The sequence below is a fragment of the Phalaenopsis equestris genome, unplaced genomic scaffold (assembly GCF_001263595.1).
Source record: "Phalaenopsis equestris unplaced genomic scaffold, ASM126359v1 Scaffold220451, whole genome shotgun sequence".
NCBI classification, from domain to species: Eukaryota; Viridiplantae; Streptophyta; class Magnoliopsida; order Asparagales; family Orchidaceae; genus Phalaenopsis; species Phalaenopsis equestris.
In genome coordinates, this window is record NW_018238735.1 from 217,344 (window position 1) to 229,293 (window position 11,950).

Sequence of the window (11,950 nt, forward strand, 5' to 3'; positions counted from 1 at the left end):
GTAGTTGAGGATTACAGTTTGACCGTCTCGGGTGGAAGGCCCCTTCACAGTTTGTTGTTGGAATTCATTCCTAGAACCAAGGGGAGGGGGAAAGGAAAAAACTCCCATCATGATTGATCTCCTCTACTCTTGCTCGGCACTGAGCTACAATTTCACGATGTCTAATTTTGGGGTATACAAGTACATTTTGGGTATCTTTTTTGAGTCTTGTATGCCTTCTGAGTGGGTTCTTAGAATCGGCTCACTAAAACATTTGTATCGACTTTCTATCAATTAAATTTTTCTTTGGCGATATATATATATATATATATATATATATATCTTACATGAGAATACTAACAATCAAGAAATTATTCATCCACAAACTTGTTTTCTAGATGGTATCAGAGACCGAAAACATAATCAATCTTCGTCCTGCCGCCAAACCTCCTCCATTCAAAAACATCTCTGTCGACACTAGTAATCCCTGCAAGCCCCATTCCCAACTCTTCGATGGGTAAAAATATCACGTGCGGATTAGATGTAGATCGATGGTATTGGCGTGGTATCGGAGTGGTATTGAGGTACAATACCACCTCAATACCACAGACCGCACATACGGATGTCGCACCTAATATTCGCTCTTTCGATGGAGTAGGAATCCCCCTTTGTTCCTATCTACAGACGGAAGTCCTCCTTACATCAGAAACAGCTTCCTGCAAGCCCTCCTTTGGCTGAAAATTCTTTCAGAGACGGGCAAAGGCTCTAGTGGAAAGAAAAGGCAACAACAATATCCACAGTCGTCAGTGCTCTCCACTGAAACCAACTATAAACATTCGTAAAGACTCATAGGGTTGATGCCCAAGTACGGGAATGAAGACTTCAACTTCTGCTCCAGATGTTAACTCTAAGGGTCTGTTTGGGGCAACTGCAGCTTATTGGATAATCTGCTGATAAGCTAGGTGCGATAGCTAGTACAAATTTTTATTTTTTTGGAAAAGCTAGACCGCAGCCAGAAAGCTGTCACCGCACCTAGACAGGTACGGTGTGAAAACGTTGTTTTCAGCATTTTGAAAACGCATAAGCTACCAAAACACAGTTTACCCAAACAGGTCAGGTGCATTTTCAAAACGCCACTGCACCAGATAAGCTGCCCCAAACGAACCCTAAATCAGAGACCAGAGATTATTTCCACATAACTTCTGAACTCTCTAACTCTTTCAATGGTCACAGTCTGTTTTTAGGTATATTTGCCTCAAATGAAAAGAGGAACATCTCATGGGAGAATGAGATTACTGACCTCAACCACCGCACATGAAAGAATCAAGTTCATATGATTATCTTAGCTAGTCAACTCAATGACCACTAAAGTGGGAGAAAATTTCCTGTTTACAAAATTGTCAAAAAACTAGGACACTGCAAGAGATATATTCCAACACTGAAAATGTCGCAGAGTTGTTTGAGATTGAAACCAAGCTTCACGACCTTCATCAAAGAAAACTAAGTGTTACCCAATACTTCAACACCTTGACAAAATATTATGTACAATTGAATATTTTTGAAACACATGTGAAAATGTCCACATAATACTCTGATGTTTAAATTCATTATCAAGAAGAAGAAAATCATCAAATTCCTAGTAGGACTAACTCAGAAATTGGCTAAGGTGAGAGGGAGAATCATGGGAACAAAACCCCTTCCATCTACCCATAAAGCCTTTGTTGAAGTTAAGAGAGAAGAAAACAGAAAGAAGTTAACTAAAAATGTGGGTTCACCAAGTATTGAAAGCTCAGCCCTGTACACCCATAATTCCTCCCATGACTCAAAGCATAAAATGAATCATCCCAAATGTGACAACTACAAAATCTCACATGTGAATATTGCAAAACATATCACGAACAAATATTGGAAATTTCATGAAAAGTCTGCATACTGGAAACCTGGACAAGGAAGGAAAAATCAAGAAAAAAAGGCTAATGATGCTGTCACATCTGAAAGGTCAACTGAACCATTCACCAAAGAGCAGCTTCAAGTAATAAAAAAACACCTCAAAGGTAATTCAGAGTAGCACGCCAACCTCGTGACACACCAAGATAATATATCCTTCTTTCATCTTGCTAGTAATGGGAGATTTAGAACTTGGATCATAAATTCAAGAGTATCTGATCATATGATCAGAGACATCAATGCTCTAGTTAACTATCAAGAGTCTTCTACATCTAGATCGATAAGACTTACAGACGAATCACACTCAAATATTGATGGGAAGAAAGATGTGGAGCTCTCTTAAGATATCACTCTTTTTTTGTTTATATGTTCCACAATTGGACTATAATTTGATTTAAATAATCAAGCTTACTCATGATCTAAAATGTATAACTAAATTCCTTGCAAACTCTTGTGAATTTCAGGTGGTGGAGTAGGTGAATGTGATTGGTAGTGTTGAAATGCATCAATGCATATACCTGCTCAAGTAAAATCTCTCTAAACACAAACAATCTCGCTTTCATGTTTACGTCAAATTTCTGAGTTTGTTGAGTTCATGTTTGTCGAAGATCAGGTCTTTTTAAGACACTGTCGCATGAGACATTCTAATTTCAATTATGTTGTTAAGTTGTATCATCATTTATTTATTAATAAAAAAATCTATTTTTTATCAAAGTGAGATATGTCAACCCCACTTAGAGGCATAAAGGCTTGTTGTTGTTGTTGTTGTTGTTTTTGTTCTGAAACATGTCAACTTGTCAAACACACTATAAATAGTTACTCTCTAACTCGGTATAAACTCTTACATCTTTTTTTTATTATTCACAGTGATATTTGGGGACCTCTAAAGGTGAAAATACTAAGTGGGGCCAAATAGTTTGTCACATTTATTGAAGATCACTCTAGAACCACTTGGGTATTCCAAATGAAAGAGAAATTTGAAACAACCCAAATCTTCCAAACCTTCCATGATACAAACTCAATTCCAATGAAAATTTTAATCCTCAAAACTAATAATATAAAGAAATATTACAACTTCATCCTTCGGTCTTTTATCTTTCAAAAATAAAATCATCCATGTGAGTTTATATATTAAAACCAAATAACAAAATATGATAGTTGAGAGAAATAATAGATATCTTTTTGAGGTATCCCGCTCAATTATGATCTCTCATCAAGTTCCAAAATATTTTTAGGGGGAAGCGCTTTTTACTACAGCATACATTATCAATTGAATGTCTACTTAAGTATTTAACTTCAAAACTCTTTTCACATTTTGATGGTTACAAATCCTCACATCAGAGTTTTATCTTCTATTATACAGCTTAAAATATTTAGGTGTGTATCCTTTGTTCATGTTCATTCTCAAGATGCGCACAAAACTTAACCCTAAATCTATCAAGTATATTTTTCTTGGGTATGCCACCAACAAAATAGGGTATAAGAGCTACTGTCATGTTACCAGAAAATATTACAACACCATGAATGTCATACTTTTTTTTTTAAATCAATCTTACTACCTCATATTTGATGTTTAGGGAGAGATTATAAATGTACGTCAATTTTAGGATGCACTTGATGACACCTACACGGCCTCACCACTTACTTCACCTAGCCCTCCAATCCAAATTGAGGATGCCCCAACAAACCCAGCCTGAAATCCAAAACTAATAAAATTGTGTGTACACAAGAAGGAAGAAAAACTGAGAGCCAGTTGAAGACAACTTGCAAGGACATAACTTCTCAAATCAAAACCCGGGTCCGCACTAACCTAAATTTTCAAATAATGAGGAGTCTAGTACTCATAAGTTATCCTCTTTCTCTTCTGATGCTGGTGATAAAGAAATTTGTATTAGATATCTAGTTCAGAGGTATGCATTATGGGAAACTATCTTCATCCGACAAAACTTTTTTCCTAACCATGATAGCATACAACAACAACAACAAGCTTTTATCCTACTAAATGGGGTTGGTTACATGAATCCTCGGGATAAGAAGCCTGTTAGATGCAAATGGGTGTTCAACATCAAATACAAAACTAATGGGGGTATTGAGAGATTCAAAACAAATGAGGCAGAATTTTGAAATTTCTCAAGAAGACTCTTGGTTATAAATTAATATTTAAGAAAAATAAGAAACAAAAAGGTGGAAGTTTACACCGATGGCTAATTGGGTTAGGGAACTCGCTGACAGAAGGTCCACCAGAAGTTACTACCCCTATGCATGGAGAAACTTAGTGACATGGAGAAATAGAAAGCAAGCGGTTGTTCCTAGAAGTAGTACAAAAATCAGAGTATAAAGCAGTTGTCTTGGGAATCTGTGAAGAGATTTGAATTCAAAAGTTAAGGGAATTGGGATGTGCTTCAAATAAAAATATACAGATGTTTTGTGGCAGTCAAACAACTATAACTATTGCCAACAATCCTACGCATCATGACAAGATCAAGCATATTGAAATTGATAGACACTTTATCTCTAAAAAGGTGAATGGCGGAATGATATAGCTAAGATATATCCTAACACATCAACAAGTTGCTAAAGTCTTCAACAAAGCTCTTCCTTGAATTACCCTTCTCAGAACTTAATATCAAAATTGGTCTCTACAACATCTACAACACAGCTTGAGGGGGTGTGTGTAAGTCTGATAAGCTCTCTCTTTTGTGCGGACTAGCCAACCGCTTCAAAATCCTAAAAAGTTTAATGGGGACGGCTTAGGAAACCCTTGATTAGTTTATTTCATTTATATTCTATGTTATTTTACTTTTTATTTCAGAATTATTTCCTTTCCTAATTTTGGTTAGATATATTTGATAGGTGTGTAAATTAGAATCAATAAAAATCAAGGAATTATTCCTCTCAAAACCTATTTTCTAAAATATCTAAACATAAGCCTCAGTTAGAATCTAAAATATACCTCAAACTATGAGATAACATATGATTCATATTGAAATTATTGAATCAATTGAGCAATCTGATAATTTACCTCATAAATTATTTACTGCAACTATCCATATGTATGGTTATTAAATTGATATTGACTTTGATGTTGGTTATTTGTTTCTTGATATACAAACTAAAAAAAAACTTATTTGAGAAAGACAAATTATGCTAAAATACCCTTCATTTTATTAATAGTAAGGACCTTCAAGAAACTATGGAAAACAAATCTTCATCTACTAAGTTAAATCAAAAGCACATATTTCATTATAATTAATGTTTAAATCATATGGATTATTTTCCTTTAAAAATGCTATCAACAGGTATGATATAGATACCATTTTTGTGCAATTTTACACATTTCAAAGGAAGTTTTTATGTAATTTTATGAACATTCATTTCAATTTTCCTAATCATTTCATCCATTTGAAATTATCCTATCATGCAAGTTGTGGACAGAATGTAAATATGAAGTTATTGTGGGAGCATAAATCATATCATAATTGTCCATTATTAATATAAATGACTTTCATAAAGAAATTCAGTAAAATCTTGTCGTTAATTATACAAAGTATACATCAAATTATGCTAATATAATTTACACGAGATTCAAAAAAATAAAAATGATAATGGCACCATATAAATCTAAAAAAAAAACAAACAAACAAACCTTTAATAGTTTAACAGCAAATTTGGACGAATGCGTAGTATTACTAATTTTTATTATGCATCATCAAACTTTATATCATGAACCATCAACAGATAGCTAGAGTTCCATTTTTTTAATTTACCTCTTCCTAGTTTTAATATTAAATTTGTGGTCAACATATTTCCCAAACATTCAAACTAATCCTATTCATGATACTATTGCTTGTGATGAAATAATGCCGAACACGTATAAAGGTACCTCACAAGTATAAAGTTTGTTCCACAAGTAATGATTCAAGCATATTTCTACAGGAAATCCAACAACAATGGTTAAAACCATTAAAAACTATCCACTAAACGATTCATCAAAGCCTGAATTTTCAAAGCCCAACAAAATTAACGTGCATATCTAAAGTTTATTTTATCATAGATATTTTAAGTAATTGTGTACCTTCAAAATTTTTACTTTATTGAGATTATGCCAATATCATTATGTTTGTTGGGATGCTGTTAGCAACTTATTAGCAGCTCATTAACAATTTGTTATTGGTTTATTAATGGTTTGTTATGTATTCCATCCATGAAGATAAAAAAATTTATTCATGCAAGACCATTATGGCAAGAGCAAAACTGTTGTTGTGGATGTAGCAACTCTTCTTTTGTATCTACTCTGAGACTTTGATCCTTAATTAAATATTAAACTTGCAAAATTCAAAGAAACATGAGGCATTTTTTTGGGTGGCTAATAACTTTTATAACTTGATCCAAGCAAAAGGCTTGTACAAGCAAAACTTCGATATATTCAGCTTAGGTGAAACTAGCGATACATTTTTCAGCTGTATCACACAAAGTCATAATTGCCTATCTCTGATGAGTCATATGTAGAAACATCTATGATATATAGCACATGGTGCACAACCTCTAAAAACACCAAAAGAAGTTTATACAACTGCAAGCCTTTTATGCTTAAACATATCAATGAATTGGCGGACAAAATAATAATTTCTCCTTAGAAAATAATTTTGTCAAATAAAAGAGAAAATGATGAAAATTAAGAGCACAAAAGAAGAAGCTCCTTTCCTTCATTCAATTCAAAGTAGCAAATAGCTTTCCCGTTTAGAAAAACAGATGCAAAAAAACAAGAAAATTAGGTGGCTATTGAAGCAATGCATACCAACTTGTGGTTTCACAGAGAGAATTACTATGTCACTGTCAGCAACCACCTAAAAAATAAGAAGAAATATCAAAATTAGAATTATGAACAAATTTATAGCATAAAATAGCAAACACAATTGTCCAAGATTATTTTGCACAAGCATCTATCCACCAAGGTTGTTAAATTTTATAAATTAATGGGAAATACTCATGTTCTATTGCCAATTTTAATCATCAAAGAGTTTTGATGTCATTAAGAAAGCATAAATAAAGATAGTGAAATACTCAAAGTTAATTATTGGGAAGCATAATTTAAGCCACACAATGTTAGATTGAACCTGACTTGGATACTAAGACCAGTAACACATGATCTACTACCAAACTCTAAAAACAAAAAAAAAAACATTATAGTTGTAAATTTAATAGGGAATTATAAGCTGGCTTAGGTTGTGTTGCAATATGTAGTTTCTAATTTGCTGTCCAAGAGCCTTCTATACCAAAATTTTGTACCAAAAATGCATAATGGGAATCTTTGCCAAGTGTTGTGCACTCCCATTAAATGGCTCCACAACCATGAAAAAGGCATTTGGTGGATAGCTTATCTATCTCTGTATGGGGGGATGGCTTTTTACTACATAAAATGTAGGTTAGCACATAATTACCCAATTAAGCCTTGGAGTCATATATATTGCATAAAAAGGAAATTACCCTTCAATTTGGCTCTACCAAGAAAAGAGCACATCAATAATGCTTAAGTTAGATACAGAGAACCTCAACCTCAAGGAAATGCAATTTTTTCACATCACTATGACATAAAACATTGAAACTTTGAATTCATGAATAATAGCTTCTCAGCTATCATAAAGTCTCTAAATAGATAAAAACAGAAGGTGTTGTCAGGAATTATTTTGCAAATACTAAAATATGTGAAAAAACTTGCATATTGAGGTCAACAAGTTCAAGATCTTTAATGTTTGTGTGGTTTGCTCCGATGGCCAAAATATTGTGCCATTCCCCAAAGATCTTCACAGGAATCACAGCCTATTTATTACGTAGATCGAATTAAATGATGTTTCTCAAAATTTCAAATACCATGTTGGGTGAGATATAAGATCTGGAAGTAATCAAGCACAAGAAAATAATAAGCAGGGGTATTGGGAGTGAAGCCTAATTTCACTTTGACCTCAAATTCTTGAAAAGTAATTAGATTTAATTTTTAAAATCAAGTGAATCTCAAATTTAAAATCGTAGTTAACATCTAATATATCACATGTTGCTCCAAAAAGGAGGAAAAATAAATAATTGAAAGGCACCACTCATTATTCTCCTTAATTCAGCTAGGTGTAGAGACAGAGGTCAGAGAAGTAGCCAATATAGAGATCAAAGAATGGTATGTAGTATTTATCTTAGTTAGTTAGTGTCATACAAATCAAGTGTCTCTATTTGGTGCTCAGCAATGACCACTGAAGGATCAGAAGCGACAATTAGAAATCAAAGGCATTTCAAGAGGAAATCAGCAATGGTCACAGGGATGGTGATCAACAAGGTTCTTCAACATAAAATGCGGCAGGCTTTCCTCTAATTTATATGAGTATAATCAGTGGAGGAATCATGTTTAGGTTGGAGAGGGAATAAGAGATGAATAAAGAGGAAAATACTAGTGTGATAAAAAAAAAATCGGGTAAATTTGTATCATGTGTTTGTTTAGGACTTTTATTTATCCTTTGGGAGGTTGTTAGTAAATGTAAGCCTCTGAATTACATAAAATTTTGATTTTTTTTCCTATTGTTTTCTTTCTCTTCTATTTTCTCATTCTCATGATTGCCATTGCGATTAGGGGTGTGGTTTTCCCCAAAAATTGGGTTCAAAGCTATGTGCTTTGGAGCTCAATGGAAAAATAGGAGCAACGATATGCAGAGACAAAAAAAAATCAATGAATGGACAATTTGATGACGATGAATTTTGGTATTGAGAGAAAAAGATCGAGGACTATATACACCATATAAATTTACATCTACCACTCCGAGTCAAAATCGACATTTGTAATCAAATAAAACTAAGAACTCTTGGACAGAAGGACATTAGGGTTGTACGCATTTCACTAAAAAAGAATGCTTCATTAAACATATTGCACAAGAAGACTAATGTCAGCGTGGAAAAAAACTATGTTAGACATGTACAAGAAACCTTCGATGATGTATAAGAACATCTAATGAGAAAAGTTTTTAATCTCAAGATGGATAAAAGTGCTTCCCAAGCGACAAAAATCAATGCTTGATCTGATCACACGTCAACTGAGCCCCACTAACATCAAGTTCAATGAAAATACTCATAAATTGAGCTTGTTATAATCACCGACAGAAAATTGGGCTAAAATTGTGATATTTTTCTGCAATTAATGTTGATATATAAAAACAATCTCAATGATGCCCGTGAATTGATCTAAAATGAGGGCGCCACGTGACAAGAATCGGGTGAAATTCCTTCTTCTGTTGTTTCGAATGTTAAGAGTAGTGGAAAAAAAAAAGAAAGAGTCAACAATGGAGATAGATTTGAATTTCAATAGATGAGTGAATCAAAAGGTCGAGGTAGGATATCTTGGTGATAAGGCAAGATGAGCCACATGAAAATAAACTATCCACAAAGTAAAAATGGCTAGAGTTCGAATTAGATAGAAGCTATATGAATATTACAAGTGAAGTAATGATGCATTGCTCATTAGACTGGATAATCCTATAAATCATGTTCATATGCATCTTTTCATTCAGTATAGAATTATTCTATAGAAGATTATAGCAACGTCCGTCTTAAGTATGGTAAGCTCTTGAACTTTATCGGAATTGGACAGTTGCAAATCAAAATTGATAATGAACTATGTAAAAATTTCATAATGTGAAGCATATTTCTAGCTTGAAGAGCAACACGATCTCGATTGAGCAACTTGGTAAAAAAAGCTTAAATCTCAATCTTCCATAATGATACTTGAAAAGTGACCAATGATCTTATGGCGATAGAACGTGAAAATAAACATGGTACCATGTATATGACATTGAACGCTAGAACCATAAAAGCAAGTATTATGTATTTACATATCCGACACCCAAAGTTTGATAATTTACACTTATAACAACTTGGTATCATAAACTATAGCATAAAAGGATGTATTTCACTTTTAAAAAGGTTGTAATTGTGATATTTTTGACGTGATGTTAAGGATTTGAGTGGAATACATGTAAATATGAATGTTTAGGCGTTAGATATGTAAAGACATAAGAATTTTGTTGTATGTATGTAAATGCCCCTAAATAGTGTAGCTGATGATTCTAAAGCTACAACATTATAATTTTTTTCTCAAGAGGGAGCATCCAATAGCAAATGGGCATTGCAATGCAGATGGAATTTCACGATCAAGGAGCAGCGAATTAACAAGAAAACAAGAATTGCACATCATTGCTCATTTTTTTCTCCTATCATTCGGCAAATCAACGAATATCTAATGCAACAATGAAATATTAAGTTTAATCTAGTTCGATTCATGCGGCTTCCACTTCAAGGTAAAAGGCTTCTCGTTTGCAGCCACGACGAAACATAATTTAAAAGAAAGGAACCGAATAAGCATACAGAATTACGTTAGCAGGCAGAAACCTAGGGGCATTATTTTTCTTTTCTGTGGCGAAGAAGTTGAGATTAACCTACCTGGCCGGAGGACTCCAATATCTCGACGCCGAAAGACAGGAAATCCGCCTGTCGATTCGGTCGACTGTGATAGGTTCGGATCGAGGTGGGGGAAAGGAGACCGGACTTCACCACCCCGCGCGCGATGCTCTCCGCCATGTTTCCAGCGCCAACAAAACCTAGCTTATACACGTCCAGCGCCATCGTCGGGCCCTTCCTTCGCTTGCCACGAGCTTCCTCGAGGAGATCAAGATGTGGGAAACAGGCGCGATGTTATAATAATTCCTGCCTAATTTCATGTGTAAATCTTTCTTATATAAATAGCACTTAATTTTTTATGAGATATTTAAGTGCTTAGCACAATTCTTATGTATTTACATGTCTTTACATATAAACTTTCATATTTGCACATATAACAATTTGGTGCTTTAAATTTATGCATGAAAATATATATTTCACATTTTTTAAAAAAAATTAATTTTTATGCGATATGAAATTTTTGAGTGATATGTGTGTAAATATGAAAGTTTAGATATGAGACATATAGATAATTAAGAATTATGTGATATTTATGTAAATAATCGAATTTTTAAATAATATCTTTTTTATAATATACTTTAGAGGCATGCCGCACAATTCTTATGTATTGACATATCAACACCTAAACATTCATATTTATTTGAATATCACTGAAATTTTTAACATCCCATCTAAAATACTATCATCGCTAATTTTTTAAAAGTGAATTACACATTCTTTTGTGCATGTCTGACACCAAAGTATACAAGTGTAGATATTAAATTTTTAGGGTTAGATATGTAATACGTAAGAATTGTTTGGTATATATGGAATTTATTTTATATTTTAATATGATTGGCACACTAAAATATTAGATGAATAAATATTCAATTCAAAATATTATGTATATAAATTAATTCAAATTATATATATATATGTCTCCCCTTATCAAAACAACAAGATCAGTAGGAGGATAAACATTTAGAATGGGACCCAGGGAAGAAGCACCCTTGTAGCAAGCCAATTAGCACGTCTATTACATTCTCTTGGTATATAACTCCAAAGGTTCTGCAAGTTGTATTGAGAGGAAATAACTGTAATATGCTTGAGCAAGGGAGCAATGAACCAGGGGGGAGAGACCTTCCCTAAAGAACTGAACCAACCAAGAAGAATCAAGTTCCATGTGAAGATAAAATCCAACCCATAACAGTGACAATTTTGAGTGTCCAAAACATAGCTAGAGTTTGAGCATGCAAGGCATTGATTGCAGAGGTCGGAGAGTGAAAATACAGTAGACAGTTTCCAGTAAAATTTTTGAAAATGGCCCTCATACCAGCAGAAGACTTCTTTATACTCGCATCAGTGTTAATTTTTATCCAAGGATGCAAAGGTTTCCTCCAATAGATCATCTTGCTATGAAGAGGGGTGGCCTTTGCTGGGGCAGACTCTTTTCTGTAGGACCATGCTTTGTTCTTCACATTGTAACCCATGGTTGTAGTAATCTTGTAAATATAAGTCAGGCAGTTGGTACTGTTCATAGTAGAAGTAGTAG

At 33.7% G+C, this 11,950-nt stretch overlaps 1 protein-coding gene across 2 annotated transcripts in view; it reads right to left on the minus strand.

The window, feature by feature from the left end:
* LOC110037515 (pyrroline-5-carboxylate reductase) overlaps nucleotides 1–10,672 on the minus strand; it is a 36,087-nt gene extending 25,415 nt beyond the window's left edge. For both annotated transcript variants that reach the window (XM_020742182.1, XM_020742180.1), the window contains exons 1-2: nucleotides 10,402–10,672; nucleotides 6,725–6,773 (exon numbers count right to left, since the gene is read on the minus strand). In XM_020742182.1, the coding sequence (XP_020597841.1) occupies nucleotides 6,725–6,773; nucleotides 10,402–10,584 (232 nt within the window). In that variant the 5' untranslated portion in view covers nucleotides 10,585–10,672. The remainder of the gene's footprint in view (nucleotides 1–6,724; nucleotides 6,774–10,401) is intronic.
* Between the last annotated feature and the right edge of the window lie 1,278 nt (nucleotides 10,673–11,950).